Here is a 21,363-nt window from a genome sequence, read left to right as displayed (position 1 = left end):
GGTCTCAGCTCGAACTGTTGACTGCATTCTTTTCCATGGATGATGCCTGGACTGCTGATTTCTTCAGGCATTTTGAGTGCATTGCTTGGATTTCCAGCTCTGCAGATTTTCTCTTGTTTTTGTTATCACTCCTGGCATTTATCCCTCCAAGTAGGACTTGTCCCTTCACTGGTTAGTCATCTACTGTATCTGATACTCTCTGTGCAGCCTCGTCTCTATCAGTAAAACCCCATGTACACTGGGGGACTGCTTTGACCATCTTCATGCCATCCGCCACAAGCAGGATTTCCCAGAAGTCACCTATTTCAATTCTACTTCTCATTCCTATTCTGACATTTTGGTCCATGACCACCTCTACCTCCACAATGAGGTAACTCTCAGGTTGAAGGAGCAACACCTCATATTCTGCCTTCAACATGAGATCATGAACAAAGATTTATTTACAGTAATTTCTTCCCACTCCCTCTTCTCTCTTCTTCAATTCCCCATTCTGGCTCACCCCATTCTAACCCATTCTCTTCTCACCTGCCTATCACCTCTCTCTGATGTCCTTCCTCCTTCCTTTTCTCCCATGGTCCACTCATCTCAATCAGATTCCTTCTTCTTCAGCCCTTTACGTCTATCACCTCCCAGCTTCTCACTTTATCCCTCCTCCCCAACCCACCTAACCTTGCCCCTCTGCAGGTTTCACCCATCACCGGTTATCTTATTCTAGCTTCTTCCCCTTCCAGTCCTGATGAAGGGTCTCAGCCCAAAACATCTACTATTTATTCCCCTCCATAGGTGCTGCCTGACCTGCAGAGGTCCTCCAGCATTTTGTGTGTGTGTTACTCAAGACACGTTACCATTACATTTTAAATGCTTACAAGGAGTAAATAAAAAAAATGCAGAAACTGACTTTAAACAGCAGCAATTTTATCTTTCTATATAGCTTTCAGCAGAAACTTAAAGGAAATGAGTTTGAAGACCTGTCTTTGCATAGCATAGCAAAAATATCTACTTTGATTCAAATATATTAAAAGGCAGCACTCATTAAAATAAGTTACTTCAATGGGGAAATTTTCAATCTCTTTATTTTCTACTGTAGCAATTCTTCAAGTTCAGCATTAAGATAATAGAAATACAAATTTCTAATTATCAAATCCAAGATACGGACAGAGCTCAAGCAGCGAAAGCACACCCCAAACAAGTTGCCTTCCCCTATGCATTATCTATACTTTCAAGAACTTCAGCATTACAAATGAGCTCTGAAATTACCTGACAAATAACAGGGGCCTGTCAACAGCTTATTTTCTCATTTTTGTAGTGAACCATTATCACCAGTAATAACATATTGAAATAAACAGGTCTTTTATGATGAAGCTGATAAAAAAAAACTTTTGGCCCATCTCTGTGGCATGTTAAGTATGTACTTTAATTTGCACAACTATATCAACACAATGGGCATTCAGCTCGTCTACTCTGTGGGTTGGCTCATACTTACAATCATTTGGAAAACAGAGCAATAATTGTAATTTAACTGCAACTATGGCACATAGATCAGATCAACTTAAAAACAAAACTAATTCTAGATGTAACATTCTTAAAAGATGAATCTACTGTTGAATCACATGATAATAATCTTCCATTGCTGCATTTAACAATTTCTGCAAATTTTTGCATGGAGTCCACAGAAAGAGTTTATAGCTCTGAATGTTGTACATATGAAGCTGCAGGGGAGCAAGTAGTCTGAGAAGCACAATTTAGCAGAGTTTGCAAATTTATTCTGATAATCCAGTTAAGGCAGTTCTAAATTTTGTAAGAATATTTCACATTTCTCTAGCTGAGGTATGTAACCACTTCAATGCAATGGCCATTCTATGGCCTGCTAAAATAAACACATACAATTTTCCATTGCAGTGGCAGTTTTTTTAATACCAATTATAATGAGCACCTCAGGCCAACAAATAAAGTATCCTTCCACTCTACAATCATTAAATAAACAGTATTCTTAAAACTCCATGTTAACTTCTTGGATGCAGAGACTTTTTTTAAGCTCCTTTGAGGATAAAGACCAGATCTGATATTGAAATAAAAACATTACACATGCACATCAAATAAGTTGTAAATAAAGAAGTACAGCAAAACTACAAATGATCTGAGGAAAGTGACTAACTTGATAGCTCTTTCTTTCAAAGAGTCATAGGTATAATCATGGCCTCCTGTAGAGCCGTATCACTGAGTTTAAATTAAGTGCTTCAACCCCATCAGGTTGGGTTTGGAAACTCTGTATATTTGCAGAATGGATTCCACTTTAGGCAGCAATGCTTAAACTTAAAAATCAAATGCTGAAGCAATTGCACTTAAGTAATATGAAAAATTGATTAAATGTAGATATACTGCACATTCCAAAATGTGGTACTATTTTTGGGCACATCTGTTCGCTGAATTCACAATTGTGTTAAGTATGACTGTGTATCAAAAGCTGCACACTTCAAGATCATAATGGACATTAAGTAGCAATAAAGTGCATGTTATTTTATGACCTAATAAAACTATAGAAACATAGAAAGCCTACAGCACAATACAGGCCTTTCTGCCCACAAATTTGTGCTGAACATGTCCCCACCTGAGAAATTACTAGGCTTACCTATAGCCCTTGATCTTTCTAAGCTCTAAGTACCTATCCAAAAGTCTCTTAAAAGACCCTATCGTATCCACCTCCACCACCATTGTCAGCAGCCCATTCCACGCACTCACCACTCCGAGTAAAAAAAAACTTACCCGATATCTCCTCTGTACCTACTCCCCAGCACCTTAAACCTGTGTCCTCTTGTGGCAGCCATTTCAGCCCTAGGAAAAAGCCTCTATCGACGCGATCAATGCCTCTCATTGTCTTATACACCTCTATCAGCTCACCTCTCATCCTCTGTCGCTCCAAGGAGAAAAGGCGAGTTCACTCAACCTATTCTCATAGGGCATGCTCCCCAATCCAGGCAACATCTTTGTATATCTCCTCTGCACCCTTTCTATGGCTTCCACATCCTTCCTGTAGTGCGGCGAGCAGAGGTGAACCAAATTGGTAAAGGTGCTGAGGAAGAGGATTTCTTGGAATGTATGCGGGATGGTTTTTTGAACCAACATGTCGAGGAACCAACTAGAGAGCAGGCTATTCTGGACTGGGGGTTTTGAGCAATGAGGAAGGGTTAATTAGCAATCTTGTCGTGAGAGGCCCCTTGGGTAAGAGTGACCATAATATGGTGGAATTCTTCATTAAGATGGAGAGTGACATAGTTAATTCAGAAACAAAGGTTCTGAACTTAAAGAGGGGTAACTTTGAAGGTATGAGACGTGAATTAGCTAAGATAGACTGGCAAATGACACTTAAAGGATTGACGGTGGATATGCAATGGCAAGCATTTAAAGGTTGCATGGATGAACTACAACAATTGTTCATCCCAGTTTGGCAAAAGAATAAATCAAGGAAGGTAGTACACCCGTGGCTGACAAGAGAAATTAGGGATAGTATCAATTCCAAAGAAGAAGCATACAAATTAGCCAGAGAAAGTGGCTCACCTGAGGACTGGGAGAAATTCAGAGTTCAGCAGAGGAGGACAAAGGGCTTAATTAGGAAGGGGAAAAAAGATTATGAGAGAAAACTGGCAGGGAACATAAAAACAGACTGTAAAAGCTTTTATAGATATGTAAAAAGGAAAAGACTGGTAAAGACAAATGTAGGTCCCCTGCAGACAGAAACAGGTGAATTGATTATGGGGAGCAAGGACATGGCAGACCAATTGAATAATTACTTTGGTTCTGTCTTCACTAAGGAGGACATAAATAATCTTCCAGAAATAGTAGGGGACAGAGGGTCCAGTGAGATGGAGGAACTGAGCGAAATACATGTTAGTAGGGAAGTAGTGTTAGGTAAATTGAAGGGATTGAAGGCAGATAAATCCCCAGGGCCAGATGGTCTGCATCCCAGGGTGCTTAAGGAAGTAGCCCAAGAAATAGTGGATGCATTAGTGATAATTTTTCAAAACTCGTTAGATTCTGGACTAGTTCCTGAGGATTGGAGGGTGGCTAATGTAACTCCACTTTTTAAAAAAGGAGGGAGAGAGAAACCGGGGAATTATAGACCGGTTAGCCTAACGTCGGTGGTGGGGAAACTGCTGGAGCCAGTTATCAAGGATGTGATAACAGCACATTTGGAAAGCGGTGAAATCATCGGACAAAGTCAGCATGGATTTGTGAAAGGAAAATCATGTCTGACGAATCTCATAGGATTTTTTGAGGATGTAACTAGTAGAGTGGATAGGGGAGAACCAGTGGATGTGGTATATTTGGATTTTCAGAAGGCTTTTGACAAGGTCCCACACAGGAGATTAGTGTGCAAACTTAAAGCACACGGTATTAGGGGTAAGGTATTGGTGTGGGTGGAGAGTTGGTTAGCAGACAGGAAGCAAAGAGTGGGAATAAACGGGACCTTTTCAGAATGGCAGGCAGTGACTAGTGGGGTACCGCAAGGCTCAGTGTTGGGACCCCAGCTGTTTACAATATATATTAATGACTTGGATGAGGGAATTAAATGCAGCATCTCCAAGTTTGCGGATGACACGAAGCTGGGTGGCAGTGTTAGCTGTGAGGAGGATGCTAAGAGGATGCAGGGTGACTTGGATAGGTTGGGTGAGTGGGCAAATTCATGGCAGATGCAATTTAATGTGGATAAATGTGAAGTTATCCACTTTGCTGGCAAAAATAGGAAAACAGATTATCTGAATGGTGGCCGATTAGGAAAAGGGGAGGTGCAACGAGACCTGGGTGTCATTATACATCAGTCATTGAAAGTGGGCATGCAGGTACAGCAGGCGGTGAAAAAGGCGAATGGTATGCTGGCATTTATAGCGAGAGGATTCGAGTACAGGAGCAGGGAGGTACTACTGCAGTTGTACAAGGCCTTGGTGAGACCACACCTGGAGTATTGTGTGCAGTTTTGGTCCCTTAATCTGAGGAAAGACATCCTTGCCATAGAGGGAGTACAAAGAAGGTTCACCAGATTGATTCCTGGGATGGCAGGACTTTCATATGAAGAAAGACTGGATGAACTGGGCTTGTACTCGTTGGAATTTAGAAGATTAAGGGGGGATCTGATTGAAACGTATAAGATCCTAAAGGGATTGGACAGGCTAGATGCAGGAAGATTGTTCCCGATGTTGGGGAAGTCCAGAACGAGGGGTCACAGTTTGAGGATAGAGGGGAAGCCTTTTAGGACCGAGATTAGGAAAAACTTCTTCACACAGAGAGTGGTGAATCTGTGGAATTCTCTGCCACAGGAAACAGTTGAGGCCAGTTCATTGGCTATATTTAAGAGGGAGTTAGATATGGCCCTTGTGGCTTCGGGGGTCAGGGGGTATGGAGGGAAGGGTGGGGCCGGGTTCTGAGTTGGATGATCAGCCATGATCATAATAAATGGCGGTGCAGGCTCGAAGGGCCGAATGGCCTACTCCTGCACCTATTTTCTATGTTTCTATGTTTCTAAATGAGCACAGTACTCCAAGTGGGGTCTGACCAGGGTTCTATATAGCTGCAACATTACCTCTCGGCTCCCAAATTCAATTCCACAATTGACGAAGGCCAATACACCGTACGCCTTCTTAACCACAGAGTCAACCTGTGCAGCTGTTTTGAGCGTCCTGTGAACTCGGACCCCAAGATCCCTCTGATCTTCCACACCGCCAAGAGTCTTACCATTAGTACTATATTCTGCCATCATATCTGACCTACCAAAATGATCACACTTATCTGGGTTGAACTCCATCTGACACTTCTCAGCCCAGTTTTGCATCCTATCAATGTCCTGCTGTAACCCCTGACAGCCCTCCACACTATTCACAACACCTCCGACATTTGTGTCATCGGCAAACTTACTAACCCATCCTTCCACTTCCTCATCCAGATCATTCATAAAATTCACGAAGAGTAAGGGTCCAAGAACAGACCACTGCGGCACTCCACTGGTGACCGACCTCCATGCAGAATATGACCCGTCTACAACCACCCTTTGCCTTCTGTGGGCAAACCAGTTCTGGATCCACAAAGCAATGTCCCCTTGGATCCCATGCCCCTTACTTTCTCAATACGCCTTGCATGGGGTACCTTATCAAATGCCTTGCTGAAATCCATACACACTACACCTACTGCTCTTCCTTCATCAATGTGTTTAGTCACATCCTCAAAAAATTCAATCAGGCTCGTAATGTAAACGTAAATTTGCCGGATCAAATAACGACGGCACAAAAAGATCGTTACTTATCTTTTTACCAGTTTATTTCTTCAAGCTGAGTCGGCGAGTGAACTTGATCCCAACATCAGGGGAGAAGCGTTCTCATCCCTCTGGCGGTTCAAGTTCACTGCCTGATGTCAGAATTGTTAGAAGTTATAAGGACACCGATACAAAAAAACAATCAGTTTGATAACTATTCCAGCCAAGTCAATGGACTATTGTTACAAAAGAATAATCAGTTTGATAACCATTCCAGCCACTTTAATTAAGGAAGGAATGTCCTGTCTAATTTCCATCAGCTACTGCCTTTTGTCGAAACCAAAAGGTGTGAAGAATCAGGAGACATCTTATGTGGATCTGTGTGAATTTAAACCCTTATCTTGCTCCAAAGAAGCAGCTGTGAGGCATTATTCAAACACACTGCAATCACAGGTATAGTCGGTACTTAACACATTATTTACAGGTATCTGAGAATCCCCCAATTCCCTTAAACCTTATCAGTAAGGCACGACCTGCTCTTGACAAAGCCATGCTGACTATTCCTAATCATATTATACCTCTCCAAATGTTCATAAATCCTGCCTCTCAGGATCTTCTCCATCAACTTACCAACCACTGAAGCAAGACTCACTGGTCCATAATTTCCTGGACTATCTCTACTCCCTTTCTTGAATAAGGGACCAATATCCGCAACCCTCCAATCCTCCGGAACCTCTCCTGTCCCCATTGATGATTCAAAGATCATCGCTAGAGGCCCAGCAATCTCCTCCCTCACCTCCTACAGTAGCCTGGAGTACATCTCATCCAGTCCCGGTGACTTATCCAACTTGATGCTTTCCAAAAGCTCCAGCACATCCTCTTTCTTAATATCTACATGCTCAAGCTTTTCAGTCTGCTGCAAGTCTTACTACAATCACCAAGATCTTTTTCCATAGTGAATACTGAAGTATTCATTAAGTACCTCTGCTATTTCCTCTGGTTCCATACATACTTCCCCACTGTCACACTTGATAGGTCCTATTCTTCCACGATTTATCCTCTTGCTCTTCACATACTTGTAGAATGCCTTGGGGTTTTCTTCAATCCTGCCCAAGGCCTTCTCATGGCCCCTTCTGGCTCTCCTAGTTTCCTCCTTAAGCTCCTTCCTATTAGCCTTATAATCTTCTAGATCTCTAACACTACCTAGCTCTCTGAACCTTTTGTAAGCTTTTCTTTTCTTCTTGACCAGATTTATTACAGTCTTTGTACACCACGGTTCCAGTACCCTACCACAACTTCCCTGTCTCATTGGAACGTAACTATGCAGAACTCCACACAAATACCCCCCGAACATTTGCCACATTTCTTCCGTACTTTTCCCCAGGAACATCTGTTTCTAATTTAAGCTTCCAATTTCCTGCCTGATAGCCTCATAATTCCCGTAACTTCAATTAAACGCTTTTCTAACTTGTCTGTTCCTATCTCTCTCCAATGCTATTGTAAAGAAGATAGAATTATAAGACCATAAGACATAGGAGCAGAATTAGGCCCTTTGACCCACTGAGTCTGCTCCGCCATTCAATCATGGCTGATTCTTTTTTTTCCTCCTCCTCAACCTTATTTCCCGGCCTTCTCCCCATAATCTTTGATGCCATGTCCAATCAAGAACCTATGAATCTCTGCCTTAAGTACACCCAATAACCTGGCCTCCACAGATGCACATAGCAACAAATTCCACGAATTCACCGCCCTCTGGCGAAAGAAATTTCTCCCCATCGCTGTTTTGAATGGACACCCCCTCTATCCCGAGGCTGTGCCCTCTTGTCCTAGACTCTCCCACCACGGGAAGCATCCTTTCCACATCTACTCTGTCCAGGCCTTTCAATGAGAAATTCACTCAATCTAGACCTTTCAGTATTCAATAAGTTTCCGTGAGATTACTCCCACCCCCATTCAACCTTTTAAATTCCAGTGAGTACAGAGCCAGAGCCATCAAACATTCCTCGTATGATAACCCTTTCATTCCTGGAATCATCCTTGTGAACCTCCTCTGGACCCTCTCCAATGTCAGCACAGCTCTTCTAAGATAAGGAGCCCAAAACTGTTCACAATACTCAAGGTAAGGCCTCACCAGTGCCTCATAAAGCCTCAACATCACATCCCTGCTCTTGTATTCCAGACCTCTTGAAATGAATGCTAACATTGCACTTGCCTTCCTCATCACTGACTCAACCTGCCAGTTAACCTTCAGGGTGTTCTGCACAAGGACTCCCAAGTCCATTTGCATCTCAGACTTTTGGATTTTCTCCCTGTATATAAAATAGTCCTGATCACTATCTGCAAAATGCTCTCCCACTGAGAGATCTGACACCTGACCAGGTTTCATTTCCCAATACCAAATCAAGTACAGTCTCTCCTCTTGTAGGGTTATCTACATATTGTGTCAAGAAACCTTCCTGAACACACCTAACAATCTCCACCCCATCTAAACCCCTTGCTCTAGGGAGATGCCAATCAATATTTGGGAAATTAAAATCTCCCATCATGACAACTCTGTTATTATTACACCTTTCCAAGGTCTGTTTCCCTACCTTCTCCTCGATATCCCTGTTACTATTGGGCGGCCTATAAAAAACACCCAGTAAAGTTATTGACCCCTTCCTGTTCCTAACCTCCACCCAGAGTCTCCGTAGACAATCTCTCCATGGTGTCCACCTTTTCTGCAGCTGTGACACTATCTCTGATCAACAGTGCCGCGCCCCCACCTCTTTTGCCTCCCTCCCTGTCCTTTCAAAACACAGAACTTGAAGTAACCATTCCTGTCCTTGAGCCATCCAAGTCTCTGTAATGGGCACCATTTCATAGCTCCACACTCTAAGCTCATCCGCTTTGTTCACAACACTACTTGCGTTAAAATAGACACATCTCAAACCTTTGGTTTGAGTGCGTCCCTTCTCTATCACCTGCCTATCCTCCCTCTCGTACTGTCTACAAACTTTCTCTATTTGTGAGCCAACCTCCTCTTCCCAGTCTCTCCAGTTCGATTCCCACCCCCTAACAATTCTAGTTTAAACTCTCCCCAATAGCCTTAGCAAACCTCCCTGTCAGGATATTGGTCCCCCTAGGACTCAAGTGCAACCCGTCCTTTTTGTACAGGTTACACCTGCCCCAAAAGAGGTCCCAATGATCCAGAACTCTGAATCCCTGCCCCCTGCTCCAATGCCTCAGCCACGCATTTATTCTCCACCTCATTCTACTCCTATTCTCACTGTCGCGTGGAACAGCCAGTAATCCCGAGATTACTACCTTTGAGGTCCTGCTTCTCAACTTCTTTCCTAACTCCCTGTACTCTCTTTTTCAGGACCTGTTCCCTTTTCCTACTTATGTCATTGCTACCAATATGTAGCAGAACCTCCGGCTGTTCTCCCTCCCACTGCATGATATCTTGGACGCGATCTGAAACATTCCGGACCTTGGCACCTGGGAGGCAAACTACCATCCGATTTTCTTTCCTGCGTCCACAGAATCACCTGTCTGACCCCCTAACTATAGAGTCCCCTATCACTACTGCCTTCCTCTTCCTTCCCCTACCCTTCTGAGCCACAGTGCCAGACTCTGTGCCAGAGGCACGGCCACTGTCGCTTCCCCCAGGTAAGCTGTCCCCCCCACAACAATACTCAAACAGGAGTACTTATTGTCAAGGGGTACATGATAACTATGATAAAAATGGTTTCAAAACAAATGGATTAACTACACCAACGCAATGCAAATTAATTTGGCGATAAACATTGCTGCTAGTATGTGGAGGTAAACAATAGAATCCAGGGACTTGATGACAATGTGGGGTGACAAAAATTTAGATTAATGTAGGATAAGTGTAAATGGGTGACTGACAGTATAGACTTGCTAGGCTGAAGGGCTCGTTTCTGTGCTGAATCTCGCTATGATTCCATGACAGCTGGAAGAAAAAGATGGAACAGGAAAAGCTTATGGAGTCAAGCTGGACTTAATAGTAGAAACAATTTTGAAACTAAGACAAGAAAGACTTACTACAGGATAATGGAAAAAGCTACAAAAAGCCCAAAGTAAACATGAATACATTTAATTATTACATAATTGTTAATACCGCAGTTTCTAGAAGATTAACAGAATTGGAGACAAGATCCAAAGAATTAATTTAGTGCACTAACTCACCTTTCTTCCCAACTTTGCGATCTATGTATTTCGCGAACCCCTCGACCGAAACCCACTTCACCTTCATCAAAACTTCTTTGGTAAAAACCACCTTCACCTCGTCCTCGACCTGAAGAATGTTTTAATAGAATTTAGGATTATATAGTGCAGAATTTCCAAGTTTTGTGTTGTGCTATCCATATGTTTAAGTATGCTTCTCAATGTTATCGAATCTCCAGTAAATACACGGGGAAATTATTAAGTATGGAACTGATATACTGCACAAAGAATTGTTGTAAACTGATAAATTCCTGAACTGGTGACAGAACAGATTTCAGCCCTTACGGACGAAAACTGTATTGATCAGAAAGGTATTGGATTAAATTTTAAATTTCATCTACGGTAACTCCATGTAGACATATACAATGCAGCCCACAATACATTTGAAATTTTATCAGAGACTTCAGAAATAGAAAATCAAACTTCACAGAAAGTGCTCTCAGAGATACTTGGAAAATCTGATCCATTTTTTCAATACATGCTAATTTTTCTGATTAGCAACCGAATTGCCTATTCTTGCTTTCATATTGATTCTTCAACATACCACTGCTTACCTTAATTCCACTAAGGGTTCCATGATCACCAGTCCATTTCCAGTAAATCATCTTCTGTGAATAAAGCCTTTCCACCATTTTATTTTAGAGATACAATCAGAATAGGCTCTTCCAGCCCAACAAGCCACAACACTCAGCAACCCACCTATGTAACCCTAGCTTAATCATGGGACAATTCACAATGACCAATTAATCTACTAGTCTGTACATCTTTGGAAAGTAGAAGGAAACCGGAACACCCAGAGGAAACCCATGAGATACCAATCTTCCTTCATTGAAAAGTTAAATCACTAGAAGTGGGTGATATCATGTAGAATCCTTCTGTTGGATTGTTTCTGTTCTAAGTCACAATAATAGACAATCTGCCCAAACTAATAACGAACAATTGTACTTTTCATGTCTTTATTGAACATATTGTTTATTCACAGTCCAGGCTGGAAAAAGTATGTGAACCCTTGTATTTAACAACTGGTAGAACCTCCTTGACCAACAAAAATCTCCACCAAACATTTCCTGTAGCTGCAGATCAGACTTACACAATGGGAAGGAGGAATTTTGAACCATTCCTCCATACAAAACTGATTCAGTTCATCAATATTACTGAGATATCTGGCATGAACAACCCTCTTCAATTCATGCCATAGCATCTCAATTGGATTACAATCTGGACTCTGACTTGGCCATTCCAAAGCACAAATTTTCTTCTTTTTAAACTATTCTGTTGTTGATTTAATCATGTTTTAGATCATTGCCTTGTTCTATCATCCTACTTCTATTAAGCTTCAGCTGACAGATTAATACCCTGGAATTCTCCTGTAAAATGTCAATACAATTTCAAACTCATTGTTTCCTCAATGATTACAAGCTGTCCAGGTACTGAGGCAGCAAAGCAGCCCCAAACCATGATGCTCCCACCACCATGCTTCACAGCTGGGTTGAGGTTTTGATGTTGTTGCGTGTGCCTCTTTTCCTCTAAACATATCAGTGCGCAATTTTGCCAGAAGTTCAACTTTTGTCTCATCTGTTCACAGAACATTGGCCCAGCACATTGTGGAACATCCAGGTGGTCTTTTGTAAACTTGAGACATGCAGCATTGTTTTGTTTGGAGAGCAGTGGTTTCCTCCATGGTGTCCTTTCATGAACATCAGTCTTGTTCAGTGTTTTTCTTAAAATGTACACATAAGCAGAGACTTTAGCAAGTTCTAGAGATTTCTGCAAGTCTTTTGCTGTTAACACTTGGGTTTTTTTTTCCCTTCCTTCAGCATTGCGTGTGGCCTTTGCAGGATGCCCACTTCTAAAGAGAGTAGCAACAGCACTGAATTTCCTTCCTTTGTACACTATTTCTCTTACTGTGGACTGATGAACACTCAGGTCTTTAGAAATGCTTTTGTAGCCTTTTCCAGCTTCATGCATCTCTACAATTCTTCTAAGGTCCTCTGAAAGTTGTTTTGATTGAGGCATGGTGCATATAAACGAATCTTGAGAAGAGCAGGCTCCGTCAGTAATCTGACTTTGTGTGTCTTTTTTATAGGACAGGGCATCCCTACAACCCACACCTCCAATCTCAACTCATTGATTGAAACACCGCACTCCAAATAGCTTTTGTAGAAGGCATTGCCCCAGAGGTTCACACTTTTTTGAACCTAGATTGTGATTGTTTAAATTGTATTAAATTATGACTGTATTGATGAAAAGTAGTACAATTGTTTGTGTGTTATGGTGACTTAGATGAAGATCAGACCACATTTTATGAGTAATTATTGGAAAAAAAAAAACTAGGTCATTGCAAAGGTTCACAAGCTTTTTCTTGCAACTGCATATTGTGTTGCCCTTAAGGCATTTATTTGATTTTGTTGGGTCTACGCTTTAAATGATTTGTTTGTAACTATTTGCTAGTTAAAGGTTGATAATTATGTTACAGTATAACAAAGGTAAATTCATTGTCTATGGTATATTACGGCATGCGATGACGTCACCTCTGGTTTCGCCACATCGTGTGTAACCTCCGGTTCGGAGAAGGTATAAAGATGGGTGCCATGCGTGCAGCATGATCGTGAAGAGCTCCGTTCTACCCACAAAGACACATTATAGAAGCAACGCCTTTTCACCATACGATGTTAATGTGGAAGAGTGAACAGTAAATGGTTAACCTTACTACGACTCTGTCTTCATTGACCCCGGTTTAACTTGGTGTTTAGTCAGAGTTTCAACACACTGCATGAGAACACTACACATACGTCTAGAGTAGCATTGTGTGAACATGACAATAATGTTAATGGAATATCCCATTTTATGACTACATAGAGAGTACAGTCAATAAGTGTGACAGTGAATCTATATTACATTTTAATAAGACCACCACTCTGTTTGAGTTTCATACCGTAAGAGGGTGAGCAGACTTGGAAGCAAATTCTGGCTTCCCAAATTCAGCCCTTAAGCACTAAGTTGTGTGTAATATTCTTACAATCACATCTGGAGTAGAAATAGTGTTACTTAGAGATCTTGCTGTCACTTGCATCAATCCTACTAGGGCACTGTCTACTATTACACTAGAAACCAAGTGCTATTTATTTCCAAACTGTTGCACATCAAGCATTTATTGTCAAACAAACACTGAGCAGCTACAAAACTAATTATGCGCAATTCGCATCAGCTTTGAGGGGAACAAAGGGAATAACCACTACAGTGTACCTCTGCTGGGAGTCAGTTGTACAGAGACAAATCATGGAACCAGGACCTTCGACCCGCTGAGCCCACATCAACCGTAAATCACCTATTTATAATAATCCCTTTAAAATAAACTCTCTACTCATTCAAATAGTTCAATGTAAATTTATTATCAAAGTACATACATGTCACCATATTCAATGCTGAGATTCATTTTCTTGCGGATATACTCAAAAGATCCATATAACAATTGCAGCACGCAAACAGGCCATTTCGGCCCTTCAGGTCCGTGCCGAACTCTTACTCTCACCTAGTCCCACCCACCTGCACTCAGCCCATAACCCTCCATTCCTTTCCTGTCCATATAGCTATCCATAACCATAATAAAAATCAATGAAAGACCTCACTAATAGGATGAATAATCAGTATGCCAAAGACAAACTGCAAATACAAAAAGAATAAATAAAAAAATAAGCAATAAATATCACGACCATGAGATGAAGAGCCCTTGAAAGCCAGTCCAGTTGCTGTGGGCGAAGTAAAGTTGAGTGAAGTAATCACCACTGGTTCAAGTGCCTGTTGGTCACGGGAAAATAACCATTCCTAAACTTGGTGGTGGTGAGTCCTGAGGCTTCTGAACCATCTTACTTATGGCAACAGTGAGAAGAGAGCATGCCCTGCATGGTGGAGGTTCTGGATAACGGATGATGCTTTCCTGTGACAACGCTTTGTGTAGATGAGCTAACTGGTGAGGCAGGCTTTACCCGTGATGGACTGGACCGTATCCACTACTTTTTGTTGGATTTTCCATTCAAGGGCATTGATGTTTCCATACCAGACTGTGGTGGAGCCATTCAATAACCTCTCCACTACACATCAATAAAAAATTGTCAAAGTTTTTGATATCATGCCGAGTTTACGCAAATTTCTGAGGAAATAGAGGCACTCGTGTGCTTTCTTCGTAATTGCACCCATGTGCTGGGCCTGAGATAGGTCTGCCAAAATAATAACACTGGGGAATTTAAAGTTGCTGACCTTCTCTACCTCTAATCCCTTGATGAGAACTAGCTCCTGGACCTCCAGTTTCCTTCTTCTGAAGTCAATAATCAGCTTCTTGGTCTTGCTGATATTGAGCATTTTCAACTCTCCCAAAATATTCTACAATGCACACTACAGGTGATTTCTTTAGGATATGGGGGGGGAGGGGAGAGAAACCCAAACACCTGGAGGCAACCCATGCAATCACATGAAGAATTTGCAAACTCCACACAACAGCACCCAAGGACAGAAGTGATTCTGAGACTCAGTGCGATCCATTGGCGCATTAACCAGGAACTGATCTGGGTCTCCCATTAAACCACCAATGCAGTAGAGTTAATTTTGGAATTACTATGGAACTCTAAATGCCTATTCTGGATCTTCAGCTGGGTAGGGTTGGGCCTCTAATTTACAGATAACAACCTTAAAATCCTCATGGAGAGGTGCTACTAAATAGATGCTTTGCACCAAGGGTGCCAAGAAGTACTTCATTTTATGACCCCGTTCCTTCCACAACAGAAGAGTTAAGAAAGCCACACAGCATAGCCAGGGAGAATGACTGGCAGCACAGAGAAAAGCCACATGTGGGTTATACCAGACCTGAGACATAAATTGCTCAATCTCTCTCATATGGTCAAATATAATGTTATTTCCTGCAAAAGCCGCAGTATACTAATATTGCAGTTATTTTTGCATATTAAACAAATTAATTTTATCTTACAAAAACAATTTTCTGCTGAAAAAATGGGCTCTCACAATTGAAATTGTGTAGCACACAGCTCAAAAATATATAGATCACTTTCGCTTTTTGCTTGCCCACACTTTCAATGCATGGTAGATTTTACTTTTTAATCAATGTACACACAGGTGTCACTTTAACAGGTACACATATACACTTGCTCATTAATGCAAATATCCAATTAACGTTCAAAATATATTATCAAAGTACATACGTCATCATATACAACCTTGAGATTCAATAAATCTAGGATAGAATAACTTATATTAGACTATAGACAGAAGTTATCACTTGCTTCAAAAGAAGCAACAATTATACCAGTGCCTAAGAATAATATGAACTGCCTTAATGACTATTGCCCGGTAGCACTCACATCTACAGCGATGAAATACTTTGAGGTTGCTCATGACTAGACTGAACTCCTGCCTCAGCATGGACCTGGACCCATTCCAAATTGCCTATCACCACTATAGGTCAACGGCAGATGCAAAGTCAATGGCTCTTCACACAGCTTTAGATCACCTGGAGAATACAAACACCTATATCAGGATGCTGTTCATCGACTACAGCTCAGCATTTAACCCCATCATCCCCACAATCCTGATTGAAAAGTTAGAGAACCTGGGTCTCTATCTCCCTCTGCAATTGGATCCTCAACTTCCTAACCGGAAAACCAATCTGTGCAGATTGGTGATAACATCTCCTCCTCATTGACGATCAACACTGGTGCATCTCAGGGTGTGTGCTTAGCTCACTGCTCTACTCTCTCTATACCCACGAGTGTGTGGCTAGGCATAGATCAAATACCATCTATAAATTTGCTGATGTTACAACCATTGTTGGTAGAATCTCAGTTGGAGACAAGAGGGTGTACAGGAGCAAGACAGACCAACTAGTGGAGTGGTGCCTCATCAACAACCTTGCACTCAACGTCAGTTTCAGAAGAAAGAGCTGATTGTGGACTTCAGGAAGGGGAAGACAAAGGAACACATACCAATTCTCAGAGAGGAATCAGAAGTGGAGAGTGCGCACAGTTTCAAGTTCCTGGGTGTCAAGATCTCTGGAGACCTAACCTTGGTCCCAACATATCAATGCAGTCATAAAGGCGGCAAGACAGCTACTATACTTCATTAGTAGCTTGAAGAGATTTGGTATGTCAACAAATACATTCAAAAACTTTTATAGATGTACCGTGGAGAGCATTCTGATTTTGGCAGGCTTCATCACTGTCTGGTATGGACGGGCTACTGCACAGGACCGAAAGAAACTGCAGAGGGTTGTAAATTTAGTCAGCTCCATCTTGGGTACTAGCCTACAAAGTACCCAGGACATCTTCAAGGGGTGGTGTCTCAGAAAGGCAGCATCTATTATTAAGGACCTCCAGCACCCAGGGCTGCCCTTTTCTCACTGTTACCATCAGGTAGGAGGTACAGAAGCCTGAAGGCACATACTCAGAGATTCAGGAATAGCTTCTTCCCCTCTGCCATCTGATTTCTAAATGGACATTGAACCCATGAACATCACCTCATTTTTTTTAATATATATTTGTTTTTGCACGATTTTAAATCTATTCAATATACATATACTTTATTGGTTTACTTATTTATTGTTTTTTATTTTTTCTTCTATATTATGAATTGCATTGAACTGCTACTGCTAAGTTAACAAATTTCACAACACATGCCAATGATAATAAACCTGATTCTGCTTGAGAGGCCATACCAATGTGGGCGTTCAACCAGTGTGCAAGAGACAACAAACTGTACCAATACAAACAGAAAGAAATAATAATAAATAACCAATAAATATTGAGAACATGAGATGAAGAGCCCTTAAAAATGTGATCATAGATTGTGGGAACATTTCAATGATGGGGTAAACAAAATCAAATGAAGTTATTCCCTTTGGTTCAAGAGCCTGATGGTTGAGGGGTAATAACTGTTCCTGAACAAGGTGGTGGTGATTCCTGAGGCTCCTGTACCTTCTTACTGATGGCAGCAGTGAGAAAAGAGCATGCCCTGGGTGGAGATGGTCCTGGATGATGGATGCCACTTTTTTGTGACAACACTTGATATAGATGTGCTCCATGCTGGGGAGGGCTTTACCTGTGATGGACTGATCCATATCCACTACTTTTTGTAGGATTTTCTGTTCAAGGGCATTGGTGTTTCCAAACAAGGCTGAAATGCAGCCAGTCAATATTCTCCACTACATATCTATAGATGTTTGTCAAAGTCATGCCAAATCTTCGCAAATTCCTAAGGAGGTAGAGGCACTGTTGTGCTTCCTCTGTAATTGCACTTATGTGCTGGGACCAGGACAAATCCTCCAAAATAATGACACCAAGGAATTTAAGGTTGCTGACCCGCTCTATCTCTAATCTCCTGATAAGAACTGGCTCATAGACTTCTGGATTCCTCCTCCTGAAATCAGTAATCAGCCTTTGGTTTTGCTGACATTGAGTAAGAGGTTGTTATTATGCCACCATTCAGCCAGATTTTCAATCTCCCTCCTATATGCAAACTCGTCACCACCTTTGATTCGGCCTATGACAGTGGTGTCATATACAAACCTGAATGTGGCAATAGAGCTGTCTTTAGCCTTACAATCAAAACTTTAATGCAAGTAGAGCAGGGGGCTAACCTTGTGATGCACCTGTGCTGATGGAGATTGTGGAGGAGATGTTGTTGCCAATCCGAACTGACTGCGGACTGCAAGTAAGGTAATCTAGGATCCAACAGCATGAGATACTGAGGCCAACGTCTTGAAGTTTATTGATTAGTTTTGAGGGGATGATGGGGCATTGACTACTGAGCTGCAGTCAATAAAGAACATCTTGAGGTATTCACCTTTGCTATCCAGATATTCCAGAGCCAAGGTGCCGTACCTGCTTGGTTTGCCGAGTCCTTCAGAAGAATATGAAATCTGTAGCTCATTAAGTTGATTTAAAAGTACATTATTTAAAGAGAAATTACATGCTTCAGATTGCCATGAGAGTAAATCAGAAGTAGTATATTTAGAAATATTGTACACAGCCCGCAGAACGTCGCCATGGTTCACCAGCACCACCTTGCCACACACATTAGGTGGCAACAACTCAATACCCAACCATTGTGCAAACATGGTCAAGAAGTTCAGTTGCTGTTCAGACCAAACATCAGAATGGGGAAGAAATGCAATCTAGGTGACTTTGACTGTGGAGTGCTTGTTGGTGCCAGACAGGGTGATTTGAGTATCTCAGAAACTGATCTCCTGGGATTTCCACACACAACAGTCTGAAGAGCCTCCAGAAAATGGCGCAAAAAACGGGAAAAAACATGAGCAGGAGCACTATAGTGAAAATGCCTTGTCAATGAAAGAGATTAGAGGAGAATGGCCTGACTGGTTCAAGCTGATAGGAATGGGACAGTAACTGAAATAAACATGCTCCATAACAGCAGTGTGCAGAAGAGCATCTCTGAATGCACAACACTTTGAAGCCTGAAGTGGATAGGTAACAGCAACAGAAGATCAACACCAAGTTCCACTCCTCTACCTAATAAAGTGGCCACTGGGAGTATACTTCCTATGAATGCAGCTTTTCATCTAGCTCTCAGATGACCACTAGTATATTCTTCTGCCTTTATCACTACAGCTTCCCTTTGCTTAAGTTGATCTCTGCAGGAAGGAGCAGATCACTCTATCACATATGCATTGGCTTCAGGTCTTTCCTCAAATGCCTGGCAGCACAACATACCCAGCAGGACAACCTGTGAGGGATGCATGATAAGAGGCCAGTGACTGGAGAATTCTTTTTTCTGCAGTCTCCAAGAGTTATCAGTGTAATTTCTACTCATGGCCCCTCCAACCTGACAAGATACTATTTCCCCTACAAAACTGAACAAGTCTTTCATCCACTTTAACACAATGTTGGGGATGTACTGGTTTCCTATTTGTGTTTGATCCCTGAACAGGCAAACATAATACAATTTAGTCAGAAGGCTTCTCAGAGTATTGCACAGAAAGTAGAATCATCCTTGCACGTGCAGTACCAAGTACTCCTTGAAAAACAACAAGCAATTGTGTAATCGGTTCAAAGGGCACTATTTTGCAATGTTCTGTAGTGCATGACAGAATCTTTAGCCACAAAATATGAAAAAGAGAAAAAGATTCTGGAAATCATAAAAGGACTGCTGGAAAACACTCAGCAGGTCGGGCGGCATTTGTAGTTAAGAAAAACAAGAGACAACACTTCAAGCCAGTTTCTTGCTAGAACTGGGAAGGAGAAAAAAAGTTAGCATCGAGAAATACATTTAAAAAAAATAAAACAGTACTAGAAAAAACTCACAATCTTTGATCTCTCAAATAAAACATGCTAGCCAAAATTAACAAAAAGTTGTTAGAATTTTACCTAAATTATCACAATTCTTTCAACTGAAAATGTCCATTAAATCTAGTACAGAAATACATTCAAAACCATTTCCAGGGAAAATAAATGCGGGAAAGGGAATAATGAGAATGCTTTTGGAGCCAGAATGGATTTAATCAGCCTTTTTTCCAATATTATAAGAAAAAAATAAAGACAATAGAGCAAACAAAAGAATTTTCCAATGCCATGATATATTGGGGTTGCAAAGTTACTACAGAAGTCTGGCTTCAAGCTCTGACGAACACAAGATAGATTTCTGATGCCCCTTCAGAGTGGTTATGATCTACAATCATTTGATTTCTACTCTGCAGATATATGGAAGCTTCCATTTGTGCCTCTAAAAGGTTTGTGACTTTATTCTTTTGAAGGGCTTTGGATTTAATTGTCACCCAAAAGACAAAATCTCCAAACAGAATAGTACTCCCTCCGCAATGTGTTCAACTCTCCAGGTTTGCAACCACACATTTCAGTAATGAATACTGCCATTGAGCCAAAGTTAACAAGGTTGCAGTTTTCTTTTCAATGCTTTAAAAATCCAGTTAACAGTTTCTAAAACTATAAATGATGAATGCTTGTTTTAATGTGAATTGTCCATGTTCTGCAAGTTATCCCAATGGTGACACATAGTGGCATTACATTAGTACTACACATGAAAAGTTCAATATACATTCAATTCCAAACCCGTACAAAAGGTCTGAGGAAAAAAATTGTAAAGACCATAAGACACAGCAGCAGAATTAGGTCTTTCGACCCACTGAAATCATGGCTGATTTACTTTCCTTCTCGAGCACATTCTCCTGCTATCTTCCCATAATTTTTGATGCCCTTACTAATCAAGAACCTATCAACCTGCTCTTCAAATATATCCAATGATTTGGCCTCCACAGCTGTCTATGGCAATGAATTCCACAGATTCACTACCCTTTGGCTAAAGAAATTCCTCCTTAGCTCTGTTCTAAAGGTACATTCTTCTATTCTGAGGCTGTGCCCACTGGTTGACTTCCCTTATTATTAGAAACATCTCCACATACATTCTATCTAAGCCATTCAATATTCTATATGTTTCAATGAGATTCCCCCCCCCCACCCCCATTCTTTGAAACTGAAATGAGTACAGGCCAGAGCTGTCGAATGCTCCTCATGTGTTCCCTTGCCTTCCCAGGATCATTCTCGTGCACCTCCTCTAACATTCTCTAATGCCAGCACATCCTTTCCCAGATAGGGGGCTCAAAACTGCACACAATACTTCCAAGTACACCCTTTTAAAAGCCTCAACATTACATCCCTGCTTTTAAGATGGCATATTAAGGATGTACAGAAATGCTAGATGAATATCAAGCTTTCCTGTTGGTATCTTATTTCCTTAGGTCTTCCATAATTATCGTGGAATCACTCAATGTCGTAACAATCAACCACTAAGCAGTTATAACTAATAAGGCCAATTCCGACATTTTCTTTTTGATAGGAGAGGAAGAAATTGTA

At 41.4% G+C, this 21,363-nt stretch overlaps 1 protein-coding gene across 2 annotated transcripts in view; it reads right to left on the bottom strand.

Annotated features, from left to right (window-relative positions):
- Positions 1-21,363, bottom strand: part of LOC140196411 (GRB10-interacting GYF protein 2-like) — a 191,571-nt gene that overhangs the window by 130,735 nt on the left and 39,473 nt on the right. For both annotated transcript variants that reach the window (XM_072255561.1, XM_072255562.1), the window contains exon 6: positions 10,436-10,544. In XM_072255561.1, the coding sequence (XP_072111662.1) occupies positions 10,436-10,544 (109 nt within the window). The remainder of the gene's footprint in view (positions 1-10,435; positions 10,545-21,363) is intronic.

The sequence above is a fragment of the Mobula birostris genome, chromosome 4 (assembly GCF_030028105.1).
Source record: "Mobula birostris isolate sMobBir1 chromosome 4, sMobBir1.hap1, whole genome shotgun sequence".
Taxonomy (NCBI): domain Eukaryota; kingdom Metazoa; phylum Chordata; class Chondrichthyes; order Myliobatiformes; family Myliobatidae; genus Mobula; species Mobula birostris.
The sequence above is the reverse complement of the archived record's forward strand: the minus strand, read 5'-3'. Positions and strand labels throughout refer to the sequence as shown.